Source organism: Culex quinquefasciatus, chromosome 3 (assembly GCF_015732765.1).
Source record: "Culex quinquefasciatus strain JHB chromosome 3, VPISU_Cqui_1.0_pri_paternal, whole genome shotgun sequence".
Classification (NCBI taxonomy): Eukaryota; Metazoa; Arthropoda; class Insecta; order Diptera; family Culicidae; genus Culex; species Culex quinquefasciatus.
The window spans coordinates 117,255,594-117,272,102 of NC_051863.1; the positions used below are offsets into that span (position 1 = coordinate 117,255,594).

The 16,509-nt window shown below is 41.6% G+C and overlaps 3 protein-coding genes across 3 annotated transcripts in view; 1 reads left to right on the plus strand and 2 right to left on the minus strand.

Moving 5' to 3' along the window:
• The first annotated feature begins 1,307 nt into the window (after positions 1-1,307).
• Positions 1,308-2,571, plus strand: LOC6035614 (ubiquitin carboxyl-terminal hydrolase isozyme L5). Its single transcript, XM_001845711.2, has 2 exons — positions 1,308-1,531; positions 1,599-2,571. The coding sequence occupies exons 1-2, from the start codon at positions 1,456-1,458 to the stop codon at positions 2,492-2,494; spliced, it is 972 nt and encodes a 323-aa protein (XP_001845763.1). The 5' UTR covers positions 1,308-1,455; the 3' UTR covers positions 2,495-2,571.
• A 73-nt stretch (positions 2,572-2,644) lies between these two features.
• LOC6035615 (queuine tRNA-ribosyltransferase accessory subunit 2) lies at positions 2,645-4,182 on the minus strand. Its single transcript, XM_001845712.2, is given in 4 exon segments — positions 2,645-2,895; positions 2,951-3,761; positions 3,764-3,908; positions 3,973-4,182. Coding segments are annotated over 4 exon segments (1,287 nt in total). The 5' UTR covers positions 4,093-4,182; the 3' UTR covers positions 2,645-2,684.
• A 5,323-nt stretch (positions 4,183-9,505) lies between these two features.
• Positions 9,506-16,509, minus strand: part of LOC6035616 (paramyosin, long form) — a 44,244-nt gene continuing 37,240 nt past the window's right edge. Inside the window, exons 7-10 of the mRNA XM_001845713.2 lie at positions 11,029-11,548; positions 10,869-10,964; positions 10,523-10,804; positions 9,506-10,452 (exon numbers count right to left, since the gene is read on the minus strand). Coding sequence (XP_001845765.2) covers positions 10,246-10,452; positions 10,523-10,804; positions 10,869-10,964; positions 11,029-11,548 — 1,105 coding nt within the window. The 3' untranslated portion in view covers positions 9,506-10,245. The remainder of the gene's footprint in view (positions 10,453-10,522; positions 10,805-10,868; positions 10,965-11,028; positions 11,549-16,509) is intronic.

Here is a 16,509-nt window from a genome sequence, read left to right on the forward strand (position 1 = left end):
GGGAAATGGTTTAATAATTATACAATTCTAAAGGATTGTCTAATTACTACATCTATTGACCTCTGTCAGTTTCCAGCTGTCTGCCGCGCCCTTTTAGGCCCCCAACAGGGTGCGAGCCCTGTTTTTCAGCTTTGTCTGACTTTTTTCGGAGTTATTGGAGGTTACTGTCGGAAGGAGATTCTCATCCCCTGAGGACACCGTGAGTGATTTTGCTTGTTCGCGTCCAACCATCCCCTTTTGGCCCTTCATACGGCAGTAATTTGAAGATGCTCCCTTTAAGTCTGAGCCACTGTAATTCTAGGCAACCGCTACATAGGTCATCCTTGTGGCCCTGTTGGTTATCATATCAAATCAAATCAAATCAATCTAGATTAAATTTTCAAAAGGTCCAATCTGCATAGGAAACCCATTACTCATAGGTTGTTTTGGGACCATCCATAAACCACGTGGACTCTTTGGGAGGGAGGGGGTGGTGAGCGATTGTCCACGCTCCATACAAAAAGATTTTTTTTGTATGGATAATTGTCCACGAGTGGGGGGCAATTGTTACATCTGGAGTTTTGCCTTTTCTCACATTACCTTATATTGCTTATTGCGAGATAAAATCAATTTACTCCTTCGCTGTGACTGACAGGAGGTTACAGCCGCCGAACTACCGCTGTGTAAAAATCAGCAGGTTGAACTGAAATTCAGCGTTGATTTGGCTGTCAACCCGATTTGTTTTGAATATTTTCCGAAAAGTCAGCAAAAAACTCAAGGCAACCTTTGACAACAGCCAAAAATTTGTTCTGCGGCTGTCATGCGGCCATTCTTCTGCGGTCATATCAGCGCGCGTGAACTCTAATTATTAACGCCCGCGATAATATATAAAATCACTCGAAAAACGAAATTCTTGATTTGACCTCCTAGACCTAGGGTGGGACATATCAAAAACTCTGTTTCTTAAAACCTGCTTGTTTCATTTATGAGTAAAGTTAATCAAACATTAAACTTTTTTCAAATATATTTTAAGACTGATTCAAGAAGATTCAAGAAATAGTTTAGCGTGACGTCACTGTCTCCCAACCCCCCCCCCCCCTCCCCTAGAGCGTGACGTACTTTATGGATGACGCGCCTAGCTCACTGAGCAGCTGCAATGCGTGTCAGTCAATAGTCGACCGACGCTTCGGTCCGCACTCATCAATCTGGTAATTCAAACTAGTGAATCCGTTCTGTAATCGCTTCCCACCTTTTCACGCGCTATCTTGTGATGCCTGGAAAGCGCTGTGCATCACGCGGCCGCCGCCGCCGCAACAAAACTGCAACGCCGAACCAAACTGTCAAAATTTCGCGATCTCACCACCGTCGCGGGTTGCTCGCGGACTTGTTTCAGGTTAAACGCGAATTCTTGTAAACTTTTTGCTTCATTTTAATTCTGTAAAATTCGAACGAAGTTTGCTGCATTTACACTTCGCAATGGCCGACAGTGCTGGAGAATGGTGCCTGATCGAGTCCGATCCGGGCGTGTTCACCGAGTTGATCCGGGAGTTTGGTAAGGGTTATTTTGGAATTTGGCGATTTTTGAAATTGTTTTACGAGGTAACTATTTGCTTTTGCAGGTGTTGAAGGGGTCCAGGTGGAGGAGCTGTGGAGTCTGGACGAGGAACGCTTTAAGGAGTTGGATCCGGTTCACGGGTTGATTTTCCTGTTTAAATGGGTAAAGGATGAGCCGGCGGGATCGATTGTGCAGGATAGCCGACTGGAGAAGATCTTCTTTGCCAAGCAGGTTATTAATAATGCGTGCGCTACCCAGGCTATTCTGAGCATTTTGTTGAACAGCAAACATTCCGACATAAAGCTCGGTTCGACGCTGACCGACTTTAAGGAGTTTTGCATGTCCTTCGACGCACAGAACAAAGGGCTGGCTTTGTCGAACGCGTCCCAGATCCGGACTGTGCATAATTCCTTCGCGAGGCAGACACTCTTCGAGTTGGATAACAAGCAGGCCAACAAGGATGATGATGTGTTCCACTTTGTCGGTTACATTCCGATCGATGGCCGTCTTTACGAGCTCGATGGCCTCAAGGAAGGTCCGATCGATTTGGGCGCAGTCGGTCCCGAGGAGGACTGGATCAGCGTAGTGCGGCCAATAATCGAGAAACGGATCCAAAAGTACAGCGAAGGAGAGATTCACTTTAATCTGATGGCTTTGGTCACGGATCGGCAGTTGATTTACCAGCGCCAGATTGATCAGCTGCTGCAGCAGGCCGATGACGCGATGGACACGGATACAAAGCAGGAGGAAATCACCCGGCTTCGGCTGCACATCGAGGACGAGGTGGCCAAACGAAAGCGCTACAAGGTGGAGAACATTCGCCGCAAACATAACTATTTGCCACTGATAGTTGAACTGCTGAAGGTCCTGGCGGCCAACGGCCAGCTTATGCCGCTGTACGAAAAAGCTAAACAGAGGGCTATCGAACGAGAGGCGACCAAGGTGGCCGCGCAGAAGTAGGGCGTGCTGGCGGTGAGTAATGTGTACTGAGCATTAATAAACTTTCTGTCTTCAATTTATACTGGATCAACTGAGAATGGTTTTGAAAAAAATCTTTGGAAAGAAAGCTTCCGTTTCATGGGATTTCGGCAAATGATTTATCTCTAAAAAAATGATTCTCATATGTTTTACTGTTGTCGTTGCAAGACTTCTACACTTTCACCCGCTTTGCTTCTACCTGAACCGAAGCGGATTCCTTGAGTTCCACACCGTCCAAACTTTTGCCATGTTCTTTTACCACTCCATCAGTAACAGGAAGCAACACATGTTTGTTGATGTGAGCAATAAGCTCACCGACCGTGTCCTGTGCTACGTGCCTCCGGATTGCTTTGAAGAACTCAAAATAGTGATGTAGATTGTGGCTAAAATGAAACGTTTTCTGTTTATTTGAAATTTAACACAATAAAAAAAACTTACATCATGAGCAGAATCGGCGCCAGCATTTCCCTCGTGTTGTACAGATGGTGCGTGTACGCCTTGGTGTGCTTGGTGCAGGCCAAACACTGACAACCGTCGACGAATCCGGTAAAGTCCTCCGCCCAGCAGACATCCGTCAGGTCAAGTTCGTTCTTCCGCGCGGCCACGTTGCTGTCCGACGTGTCGAAGCTAAAGTTAAGCGCCCGGTTCTGTTGCGTTTTCAAGTACGGGTAGCTCGTGTCGAAGATGTCCACTCCGCGAACCACGAGTTCCAACACTAGCTGTGGAGTGAAGGCACCGAACAGGAATTTTGGCTTTTCCGAGGGTAGCTGCTGACAGACTGAAGACACAATGTCCAGCAGAGGTGCCTCCTTTACTTCACTAGCCGATGAACCATTCGAATGTAGTCCCGCTATAAAATATCCAGCAAAGGCATCCTTCAACCGTTCACCAAATTGGACTGATTTCTCCCGCAGCTTCTTGTTATAACCACCCACGATCGGACCCAAAACGGAAGCGCCCTTCAACTTTTCCGACTTCCGATGCACCTCCAGACACTGTTCCACAAACGTCTCGGTCCGCTCCTGCGATCTCTGCTCGCGCTTCTTCGAACTCCCCCCGTCGGTATCGCCGTCGAAAAGCGGCACGTAAACGTCCGGCCGGAACGCCTCCACCAAACTCATGTAACTTTCCGCCGTAAAGTTCTTCCGCCCGCTGCGGCCAAATACCGGCACCACGTCCTTCTCGTGATAGCCGGGCTGGCACGGTTCGGCCGGATCGCGCAGCACCAGCAACAAAACAGATTCTTTTGTGCTACAAAGCCGGAAAGACCGTCGCCACAACCCCGTACGGCTTCCTCCATGTGGACGGTCCCGTTCAGCGAGTACTGCATCAGCTGTGGCTCTGCACCGGTCAGATAGTGCAACACTTCCTTCGAAAGGTGCGGGACGCTGCCACCCTGCGATAGATCAACAACAAACTGTTCAAAAACTCAGATTCAATCAGGGTTGTAATAATCATACCTTGGTGTGAAGTACGAGGGCCGGCGTTTGAAACTTGGCGCTGTTGGCTAGTCGGTCCACGCCGCTGAGCGAACCAAGGCGACCGGAACACTTGGACACGGTTTCCAGAACGAATTTCATTGCAATTTTAGTTTGTACAGTTTGCCGGTGAAAAATGTAAAGAAGATGCTGTAAAGCACAAACAAAACAAGTCAAAATGTCACCGGTGTGCTGCCAAATGGCGCGAGCACGTGTGATACACTTCTAAAAGGAGATGTGCGATTTTTGGCCAAACTCAAAATTTACTCGCTCAGTTTGAATCGCTTGAATATTTAATATTCATTACTGATTTTATAAAATAGTTATTCTCCTATGCAGGGCTTGCGAAATTTCGACTTTTTTGTGATAGCTGACAGAGCACTCCAATCGTCTTCACCACGACAACCTGATTTCTACATTCTGCTTTCGTTCGTTACACCCTTACCAAAAATCATGACTTTTTGAGTACCAAATCCCACTTTTCATACGATTTTTTGAGTTCAGGTACTACAACCATAAAAATGGTTATATGGGTTGAACTGGAAAAATCGTATGAAAAGTGGGATTTGGAACTCAAAAAGTCATGATTTTTGGTAAGGGTGTACACACGAAGGAATGAGTGCTACGCAAAGGCACTCACACAATCATTAGGTCTAGAGAAGTCTTAAAGAGAAGCGTCAAGGCACTCAGATCACTCAAAGGAACGCAAGGACTCGGGAGCATCGCAAGGCTGTATATCATAGGTACTCGCGATTTTGCTTTGCATTAGTGTGAGTGCATGGCTCCGTGCCACTAAAACCAAAACAATAACAAACGAACAATGGACCGTGCCAGGAAAACCAAAACATAAACAATGTCAGTGTCAGTGGAGTGAGAGAGTCAGAGATAACGATTTTGACAACCGCACTACTACACACTCAATCGCGAGTACCTTAGGTAGAAAGCCATGGGAGCATCGCATATTTTCTCTTCTTAAAAAGCAAGAAGTATTGAAATCGTAGGATTAAAATAACCACACATTTGAACAGTTAATTTTCAGTTATTCAGTCATTTGGGCATCTGCATGGATCGAGAAGCATTTTAGGTCATAGTGGTGTGTTCGGCGTAAAAGGAAAGCACATTAATCGGAGGTTACTTGGCCTACGTAGCATTTCTCGGGTTAGATTGCAATTGATCCTAAGCGGCTTTTTAATCAAAGCTTTTTGCCTTCCTCACCTCAATGAGGAAGGGCTATAAAATCACTCGAAAAATGAACTTCTTTATTTGAACTCCTAGACCCACCTTCATGTATACCTATCGACTCAGAATCAAATTCTGAACAAATGTCTGTGCGTGTGTATGTCTGTAAGTCCGTGCAGCGATTGTTCATTAAGTGTTTACTAAGTGCCCTCAACTAAAAAATAATCAAAATTAGATTTGCTGTAAAGTAAAAGGTAAATTAGTGCTGGAGGAGGCTGTTAGGACCTTTTGTTAACTAATTCGAGATTTGTTCCAAACAGCTGCGATCTTGGGCCTTACACCATGCCCAGATTTTGGAAGTTTTCCCTGGTTGATGGGAACGAAAGGACGACAATCGTACCGGTTGTTATCTTGCTTCTCAACTACTTGTGGCCACTAGTTTTAGAAGCAGCCCGTGCAAAACCTTCATACTTAGCAGACGCGTGAGGCGGAGTCTTGTCGCAAAATGAGCGATACAAGATTGTGGAACCATTGACGGAACATCAAGGTTCGACATTAGAAGGTTTTGACGGAATCGACGTCAAAACCTTCTAATGATACCCTATTATCATCAGAATGTTTTGACGTCGATTCCGTTATTAGTTTTGTACAAACAAATATCCCAAATTTTCGCAAAAAAAGTAAAACCCTAGCCACATTTATTGAAGTTGGTATGTTTGTTTGTTTTGAATTGTAAATCATCTCATACGGTGAAAAACAGTTGGTGACATTTTGCCGTGCAATTGGCATTATACGATTTTGTTTAACAAAGTCATGCACTTGCCTGAGCCTGCGTGAGCGGATTGCTCGGGAACTCAAAATTTGACAAGTAATGAAAGCCTCTCAGTGAGCTACGGCACTTCTCTTAAAGAGTTCTCTAATTAGGTCTATTCCCGTACACCCTTACCAAAAATCATGACTTTTTGAGTTCCAAATCCCACTTTTCATACGATTTTTTCAGTTCAACCCATATAACCATTTTTATGGTTGTAGTACCTGAACTCAAAAAATCGTATGAAAAGTGGGATTTGGAACTCAAAAAATCATGATTTTTGGTAAGGGTGTACTTGCAGAATTGCAGAATTTCTGCAGGATCTGCAGAATTCTGCAGCCAGCATAAGTCACTTTTTTGCAGCACGTTCCCGTACTTTTCAGCTCGCTCTCTTCAACTCTCTCTTTTGCAGAAGTTCTGCAAGGAGAGAAGCGGCAAAAATTTTGCCTGGGTAGCGCGTTCCAGTACTTTTTCTGCAATATTGTACACAGTTGAGTGGATTTACTCAAATTGGATATTCAAGTTTTTTAATTATTTCAAAATATTATAAAAAAATGGTTGCCAAAAAAGTAATTGAAACAAGTTTGCCTCTAGAAAAGGGAAATTATTTTATTATGCAGCACAACATTTTATAAAATCAAGGATGTATTATTTATTGAGTAACTAGACATTAATTATGCTTAGGTAGAAATTATATATAAGAAACAACTCAAGACTTTTACATTAGGTAAACCGTAAACCATTTTACAAATGAGAGTGGCAGGTACGTTTAATAAACATGATTTGAAAAAAAAGACAAACAGAGGTTTAATATAGAAGGGACCAAAAATACATGTTTTAATAGCAGAATGTTTGGATAACATACATAAATTATGACTGGATGTCACATGAGAGAACAACGGTGACGCAGCGAAATTGGCAAATTATAAAAAAAAGAATCACAAACTCAATAATTTTAAAACACATAAATTAAGAAATCTGGAAATTAAGAAATCCATAATAAAGAAATATAAAAAAAACTATTATTTTCAAATTGAGAAACTTTTAAAAAACATAAATCAGATATTTGAGAATTTAAAAAATGCAAATAATTATATCAGAAAAATACAAAAATAATAAACCACAAATTCAAAGTTTAAAAATTCTAATAATTTAAAACTAAATATTTCAAAATGTTCAAAATTTCAAAAAAATCTTAATTTTAAAAATTCAAAATAAACATAATAAAGGTCGAAAAAAAAATCGAAATAAAAAACAATTGCTTGAATATTTATGAGTGCAGAGCATCAAAAATACAAAAGCTATAGTTAAAAATAATGAGATAGAAAATTAAAGAAATTATAACTTCAAAAATAAGTAAAGTTAAAAAATTCTGTCAATCAAAAATTTTCAAACAAAAATATAAATAAAATAGAAACAGTCATAATTTCCAAACACTAAATCGTCTTAATTTGTGTTTCTAACCTAAAATATGACTCCCAAAAATGTGTATTTTTTATGATTCAAGATGGCGAAGAAATTAAGAATTTAAGATTTTAGGAATTTAAGAATTTAAAAATTTAAGAATTTCAGAATTTCAAAATTTTAATTTCGACAAAATTACATATTTTTTTGGTTCATATAGGAATACAAATTGGTAGCGCCGTTAAAGGTACAATTTACGATTTGCCAATTAAATTTACCTATTATTTTAAAACACATATTGAGTATCTTCAAAATCAATTTATGATCAATTTATTTGAATTTATAATCAATTTATTTGAAATTATTAAACTCAAAAATGTGTATTTTAAAAGTTTTTTAGAACTATTTGTTTTTAAAGTACATTTTTTGTTGGGGTACTAACCGTGCTGTAACACTATGGCTTAAGTTTTATCAGGTAAAAATATTAACACTAAAAAAATCGTTTTATCATTTACATGAATGAACTAAGCCTGAAATCGTTAACATAAAAGGTGCAGGTGGTTATGTTCTACATGACCAATAAGACAAAGAACTTTGTACAAAACTCTAAAAAATCATTCTTTTGTTATTTATATTTTTTAATTGTTTGCCAATTTATTTAATCCTTAATAATTAATACTAAAGTCCAGGAAGCCCAGCCAAAGCGGTGTGCCAACTGCTCTGGTGCCCACGAAGCTACGGACCGCAGCTGCCCCAAGCGTGCGGATTCCATCCAGCGGCGGCAGCAGGCGTCGAAACCAAAACCGCCGGCAAGGAAGGCGGAGAAGCAGAGTCCAGCAGTTCCGGCGTTCACGCCGGCGGAGTTCCCTCCGCTGCCGGGCGCAGTTCCGGACGGAAAATTGAAGGATCGCCCTCGACCCACAGGAAGCAGCCAAGGTGGCCCCCGAGATGGTGGAGCCACGGAGAAGGAAGCCGGGGAGGTACTCTACAGTTCGGCTGAGCAGTGGGGGATTTTCTCCGAGTACATCGGCAGGTTCAAGACCTGCAAGACCCGCTTGGACCAAGTAACCCTCGTCAGTTACATGATCTCCAAGTATGGAATTTAAGGAGTTTTTTTTTGTTATTATATATTGTTTTACTGATCCTCGGTCCCAACCTGGTCACAGCACCTAAACGGACCTAAGAAAAATAAGGTAAGAAAAAAAAAAAGCCTGCTGGCGCCATAAGCAGTCATCAACGCAGCGGCATCGAGCGCCATCGGGTACGTTGACCGAGTTCGACGGAATGTCAAATGATTTTGGACCAGAAGAAGCAGCGCTGGAGTTGGAGTGCCAGGACATGGAACAGCTTTATCGCTCCAACGAAACGCGTAAGTTCTACAAGAAGCTCAGCAAATCCCGGAATGGCTTCATGCCGCGAGCCGAAATGTGCCGGGATTTGGATGAGGGAATTTTGACGGCGAGCGCGAGGTGATCGAAAGGTGGAAACAGTACTTCGACGAACACCTATATGAACGTCCCAGAGACGGAGTACTAGGGCGACGGGGGAAACGACGGGGACGAGCCAACACCCACGATGATGGAAGTTAAGGATGCCATCGAGAAGCTGAAGAAGAACAAAGCAGCTGGTTAAGCTTGTTATCGGTGCAGAACTCAGCAAGATGGGCCCGGACAAGTTGGTGGCCTGTCTGCACCAGCTGATTGCTAAGATCTGGGGCACAGCTCCCGGAGGAGTGGAAAGAGGGAGTAATATGCCCGATCTTTAAGCTGACGTTCAAGTTTTTCCTGTAATTTTTCGGAGTTTCCCGGTTACCACTTAAATGCCCATTTTGATATGAAAACAACTCAATCGAGGAAATTCTTTCGTAAGCAAATCAAAACCAAGAATGATAAACAAAATTTTATTCAAATGTCCAACATTATATGTTGCAATCAATCTTAGATTAGTTTCCACTTCTCGCAGTAAATATCATGTTATGATATTATGTTATCATGTTCATAGGACTTTTTTTTCCTGAAATAAATTAATATGGGTGCTGCCATTTGGTCGAAACACGCTGCATGGAGATTTTCTCATTTCGATCATGCACTTGACTCTATCTTCTTATTTTCTGACTTTTTATTGGTTTAATAATATTTATTTATTACAAAGATTTATATTATACAAAAGTAATATAATGATTTGATCTTCTTCCTCCTATAACTCTCTCCACTGCTCTGCTGCTGCTCTCTGGCTTTGATCGCTAGTAATTATATCATAAAGGCGGTTTTTTTTTTCTTCTGGTTGTTTCATTGCGGTGCTACGTTCTTCACGTTCTAGTTTAATCTTTCTCTCTTTTCTGTTCATCTAGTAAGGTGATCGAGATAAACCTTTTTGGCGGCTTTAGTATATATTTGCGTTTCATTTCTTCTTTTGTTTTTTGCTTTCCTTTCTTTTTGTAAGAGATTCACATTTCTTCACGATCACGATGGTGCGTGTGCGGTGTGACAATTTCCACCTGGCCCCGCTTCCTTCACACGGGTGGTGTGTGTGTGTTTTTGTCGTTTTTTTTTTATAAAGAGATTATAATGTTTTATTTTGTTTCATTGATCGTTTGTGTTGTGTGTCTTGGAAAAGGAGGTGAACTGAAAGTTACACAGAAAACGAAACTGAAGACTGATCAAATGGGAACATAATGAAACAAAACGTGTTCAACAGTTAAATTAACGAAACGAAAAACGGAAATTATAACAGAAATGAAAGATCTTTTGGTGCGCTTTTGGCCATCCCGCGTTTCGTTTTGGAGTTTCCGGATGGCCTGGTGTTTGCATATAGATCAGGACGTGTTCTGGAGAAAGCACATCCTTCCCACGCGTAATGCCTTAAGACGACTCGTTGACGGTTCTGGTGGTGGATTCCTGGACCAGGTAGACCTGCGATCCGGGCACGGTCGAGGTGGTGACGAAGGTGCGGTGCTTGGCACGGACCATGGTCAGGTTGCTCTCAGCACAATCGGCACGGTCCTCAGCGGCCTCGAGTTCGCGCTGGAAGCGACGCACCTTGGTGACGCACTGCTGCGAGCATTGTTCCTGAGAATGGGGGAGGAGAACTTGTTTAGGCACAATTTCTTTGGGATTTTGAGACTGTACTGCTACAAACCTGTTCAACCAGCTGGCGCTTGTAGGCGGCAATCTTCTGGTTGGCCTTCTCCAGGGCGTCCTGGAGCAGCTGAATGTTCTTCTGGTCCTCCTCGATCTGGATGTACACCTCCTTGACGGAGCGTTCCTTCTTGCGCAGGATCTTGATGGTCTCCGAGTGTCTATTCCTCTCGCCTTCCAGCTCGGCTTCGATGTCGCGCAGGCGGGCCTCCAGCTTGCTGATGATGCGGCGGCTTCCGGCAACGGCGTTGACCTCAACCTCCTCAAGACGAATTGAAAGTTGCTGTGGACAAGAGCGGGGGGTTAGTAGAGCCGGAACTTTCTTAAAAGTTCACTAGCTACGTTACCTTGACTTCGACTTCCAGCGACTTCTTGATGGTTTCAATCTTGACGATTCTTTCCTGTTCTTCGTGCAGCAGCTCAACGGTGTGCTTGAGTTCAACCTAAGAAAACGAGACAAAATGTAAGAAACCATCTTCAAACTCCAATCGAACAAGTCCGCCCTACCTGGACCTTCTGGTAGCGTTCGTCGCTGACGCGCAGCTCGCGGGTGACTTCCTCGTAGTCCGCGGCCAGCGTCTGCAGTTCCTGTTCGAGCTTGCTGCGCAGCGTGGCGTAGCTGGCATTGCTGACGGTGAGCTCGTTGATGCGCGACTGGGCCTCCTCGAGGCTGACCTCGACCTGGCGCTTCGAGCGCAGCGACGAGTCGTAGTTGACGCGGATCTCCTCCAGCTCTCCGGTCAGCGACTGGATGCGGCGCTGAGCGATGCCGTACTGGTCGACGGTCGACTGCAGCTGGCGCTGGATCTCGTCGTAGTGGGCGGTGATCTCGGTCAGCTGAGCCGACTGGCGCTTGATGGTCTTCTGTAGCTCGATGTTGGTGTGGTTGGCCACATCCAGCGACATCTCCAGCTCGGTGATCTGGATCTGCAGCTTCTTCTTGATGCGCATGACCTCGCTCTTCAGCTTGGTCTCGGCCTCGACGACGCGGGCATTCAGCTGCTCGATTTCGATGCTGGTCTGCTTGCTAGAAAGAAGCAAAAAACGTACGTGATTAGTCACCGCGCTCTGGTAGAGTTGGCACCGTGACAAAGGTGGCGTGGCTTGACGCTAAATTTAAAGTCGGTGACCCACGCAGTTCATAGGCCGCTTGACCAACCGTTTGATCGGGTCGATAATTGACCCGGCAGGTTACATTGTGTGTGAAAGGATTGTTACAGTGATTCATTTGCTGTCAGTGGTGATTGGTACAAAGTTGATTCTGATTGAGCTTGACTCATCAGGACGCTTGTTGGTTGATGATGGAAACGGATGACATATGACTTTGTTGATTTGAATTATAAAACCGATATTATGCAGGCCAAGGATTGATACCTAAGAGCATGCAATGGCACTGACCTTGTTGCGTGCTCTTCGGTTGACGTCCACGTAAGGAACATCCTGGAAGGAGCGTAACTAACTACATCCGTAGTTCTGTTAGATCATCCGAATTATCTTGATCAGAACAGTATAGCTCTGGTTCTTTGCGAGTGTCCTATTTTCTTACCTCCACGTTGGCTTGGTTTTCATGATGACCTAGCTGGTGGCCTGTGGAAACGGATCGTAAACCTTTGACCACCGCGGGTCAGAGTCGATACGGCTAAAAGAAAGGGGCGCAACAATGTGGGAAAGGGAAGTAATTTGTGATTGTAGACGGTATTGTTTTGATTCGCAGTATGTTGAGTCAACTGCTGTGGATGTACCTGTAACATCGCACAACGGGGTTTTTCCTCTCTTCATTCACAGCTACCACCTATCTCCTATTTTTATTTTGCTCTTCTGATTCCCAATTCTTCACTGATTCTTCTATTTAATATCCAACATTTGATTTTAATTTTACTAACTTTTGATTCTCTTATCTCTCAAAGCTTTTCCACTCTTTTCTATCAATTGACAACAAACTTTTTTTTTCCTTAGAAATATACTTTTCTTGAATGTACTGTATATCAGGTCTATTTATCATTTGTCTAATCTTTTTTGATTTCATTGCGAATTTATTTAATAATTCTTTATCTGTCCTATAAATTATCATAACTATAATCTAAGCTTGTTTTGTATCTCTATTTATTAACTATTGTCTAATTTTACATCTAATACATCTAGCTTCTCATTTTTATTCTTCAAAATACGCTCATCATTCTCTTACTATTGATACTTGATTTTTATAAAATAATTTCTCTTTTACTGTCAATTGTTTTCAATCTTCACCCTTTTTGCCTTCCTCACTGAGGTAAGGCTATAATCCTGCTCGAAAAATGAACTTTTGAAAAACAGCTCGTAGACCTATATTCATGTATACCTATCGACTCAGAATCGAAAACTGAACAAATGTCTGTGTGTGTGTGTGTATGTGTGTGCGTATTCCCCTTGGTGCTAAAAATTCTTGCCAAGTTTTCTCGGCAATGGCTGATCCGATTTGAGTCAAATAAGTTGCATTCGATCCGGTTTGGTGCCCCATACTGCACTATTGAATTGTTTGAAGATCCGACAAGTAGTTCAAAAGTTACGTATAAAAAAGTGTCAGAGTTGCGAATCGGATCTCACATAAATGCATGTAAACTATGTCCAGACCCATCACCCAACCCATCGTTGGATAGGTTATCAAGAGACCTTTCCAATGAGTCCAAAACATTGAAGATCTGGCAACCCTGTCTCAAGTTATGACCACTTAAGTGATATTGATGTACTTTTTTGAAGCCGGATCTCACTTAAATGTATGTAAACTATGTCCGGATCCATCATCCAACCTATCGTTGGATAGGTCATCAAAAGACCTTTCTAATGATTCCAATACATTGAAGATCTGGCAACCCTGTCTCAAGTTATGACCACTTAAGTGATATTTATGTACTTTTTTGATGCCGGATCTCACTTAAATGTATGTAAACTATGTCTGGATCCATTATTCAACCCATCGTTGGTTAGATAATCGAAAGAACTTTCCAATGAGTCCAAAACATTGAAGATCTGGCAACCCTGTCTCGGGTTATGAGCACTTAAGTGATATTTATGTACTTTTTTGAAGCCGGATCTCACTTAAATGTATGTAAACTATGTCCGGATCCATCATCAAACCCATCGTTGGATAGGTCATCAAAAGACCTTTCTAATGAGTCCAATACATTAAAGATCTGGCAATCCTGTCTCAAGTTATGACCACTTAAGTGATATTTATGTACTTTTTTGAAGCCGGATCTCACTTAAATGTATGTAAACTATGTCCGGATCCATCATCCAACCTATCGTTGGATAGGTCATCAAAAGACCTTTCTAATGATTCCAATACATTGAAGATCTGGCAACCCTGTCTCATGTTATGACCACTTAAGTGATATTTATGTACTTTTTTGAAGCCGGATCTCACTTAAATGTATGTAAACTATGTCCGGATCCATCATCCAACCTATCGTTGGATAGGTCATCAAAAGACCTTTTTAATGATTCCAATACATTGAAGATCTGGCAACCCTGTTTCAAGTTATGACCACTTAAGTGATATTTATGTACTTTTTTGATGCCGGATCTCACTTAAATGTATGTAAACTATGTCTGGATCCATTATTCAACCCATCGTTGGTTAGGTAATCGAAAGACCTTTCCAATGAGTCCAAAACATTGAAGATCTGGCAAACCTGTCTCAAGTTATGACCACTTAAGTGATATTTATGTACTTTTTTGATGCCGGATCTCACTTAAATGTATGTAAACTATGTCTGGATCCATTATTCAACCCATCGTTGGTTAGATAATCGAAAGAACTTTCCAATGAGTCCAAAACATTGAAGATCTGGCAACCCTGTCTCGGGTTATGAGCACTTAAGTGATATTTATGTACTTTTTTGAAGCCGGATCTCACTTAAATGTATGTAAACTATGTCCGGATCCATCATCAAACCCATCGTTGGATAGGTCATCAAAAGACCTTTCTAATGAGTCCAATACATTAAAGATCTGGCAATCCTGTCTCATGTTATGACCACTTAAGTGATATTTATGTACTTTTTTGAAGCCGGATCTCACTTAAATGTATGTAAACTATGTCCGGATCCATAATCCAACCCATCGATGGATAGGTCATCGAAAGACCTTTCCAATGAGTCCAAAACATTGAAGATCTGACAAGGCTCAGTCTCAAGTTATGACCGCTTAAGTGACGTTTGTGTATTTCTTTATTGAGATACAAGCCTTACCTGACAAACTTCGTTCTGGCTTTTTTCGTTTGTTGACGTTTTTTACTTTTTTGCTTATTTAGCCTCCTGTGATCAAAACTTGATTTAACCTTTCCCATACAATCTGCAAATTTTCCGGAATCGGTTCCAGAGTGGCCAAATTCGTAACTTTTTGGCGTAAGAACCTTCCTTGGACTCACGAACTCACCATACGAACCCAACGCAACAAAGAGCACCTCGATCCGACGCTCCGTATTGAACTGATTCGCGTTCGAACAAAACCGTTGAATTTTTTTTATATATATAGATATATATAGAAGATAGATAGAAGATAGATAGAATTTGTATCCAAACCCATCATATCACTCTTTGATATCACCAAATGTTGGTAAAAAGTGAGGAAGGCAACAACCACATAGGTGGATTAAGTTAGTTTTTTAAAACAAGTGAGGTTTGAGCCCTTACTCAATTTATGGAATGGTTAAAGGATTAACACAAATATTATTATTGTATTTTTGGTAAACTTTTATAACATGCTTAGGACCAAAAATTGTAACAAAACACCGCGACAAAAGAAATAGCAACAGATAAACAGACTCAACAATAGGGAAGATTTCAGGAGAAAACAAAACACAGTAAATAACAATAAGTTTTGAATTCAAACTAAAAATAAAACAGTTTTTGCTTTAATGAAAGTTGATAGGCACACTATAAATGGTTAGGCGTTTATACTTACATCAAACCCTACGTAATGTACCACCCCCGGCCGAGTTAAAATGCGTAACCGGAAAAGAAGGTGTGCATGCCTGGCACGAACACTCAAAGCGTGTTCTAGCGTGCTGCTCGTACTGACTCAGAGCAAGGGTGAGATGTAGGTGTAAGGGCAGTGCGTGTTCGTCGGGAACCTTGTGCATAAGATCGGTCAAGGCCCGTTCTTACACTGAAAATTGCGAATTGCGAATTGAATTATAAAACCGATATTATGCTGCGAATTAAATTTGTGACTTAACAGTTTTGGGAAAGTCATGTGTAGGAGGTGCATTTTTAACAGTCTGGACTTCCAAAGTTCAGGGATTTTTCAATGCGTCCGCAGCGAAATTCAAACCGGCGAACTTTAGATTATTTAGTCTAGTGCCCGATACACGGTAAAAAAAATCATGGTAATATTACTTCTAGTAACGAGTACATTTTTTATGTCAGAAAAAATGTGTAATTTTACCATTTGTACACTTTTTTGTTTGACACTTTTTAGTTTGTACCCGGTTGGTTTGATAAAATCGAACTAAAAAGTGACGAACTGTCCCTTTTTACACGGCGCTCACGCACGCTATCAAAACAAACGTTTGGTAGTGTGTGTGAACTCCGTGACTCCATTCGTTTGACAACAGTTGGTGTCAAACCATCGGGGTATTAGTGTAATATTACATCATAAAAATGGTAATAATCAACCCACCAATTTTTCACCTTCCAAGTTTACACAATTTTTTACTGTGTAGATCCACTTAGGCAGTGATAAAACATTGTTATAATTCCCTAAAAAAAGATTTGAGTATGAAATTGCAGAATTCCAAAAATTGTGTTAGCTTTGATAAAATATAGCTTAAAGACTTGCAATGCCGAAACGAAATAACAATTTAAAAATATATTTGTTCTGAAATTTGATCTCGTTACTGTTGTTTCCCACGATGCAACTTGCTGCCCTAACATAAATCCATCTCTCCTACAACTAATGATGCATATTGTTCTATAAACATTCCGCTACCGACCGGTGAGGTTGACT

Coding starts and splice junctions, on each gene's coding strand:
- LOC6035614 (XM_001845711.2), top strand. CDS start 1,456: ATGGCCGACAGTGCTGGAGAATGGTGCCTGATCGAGTCCGATCCGGGC. Junction 1,532..1,598: donor CGAGTTGATCCGGGAGTTTG/GTAAGGGTTATT, acceptor TTGCTTTTGCAG/GTGTTGAAGGGGTCCAGGTG.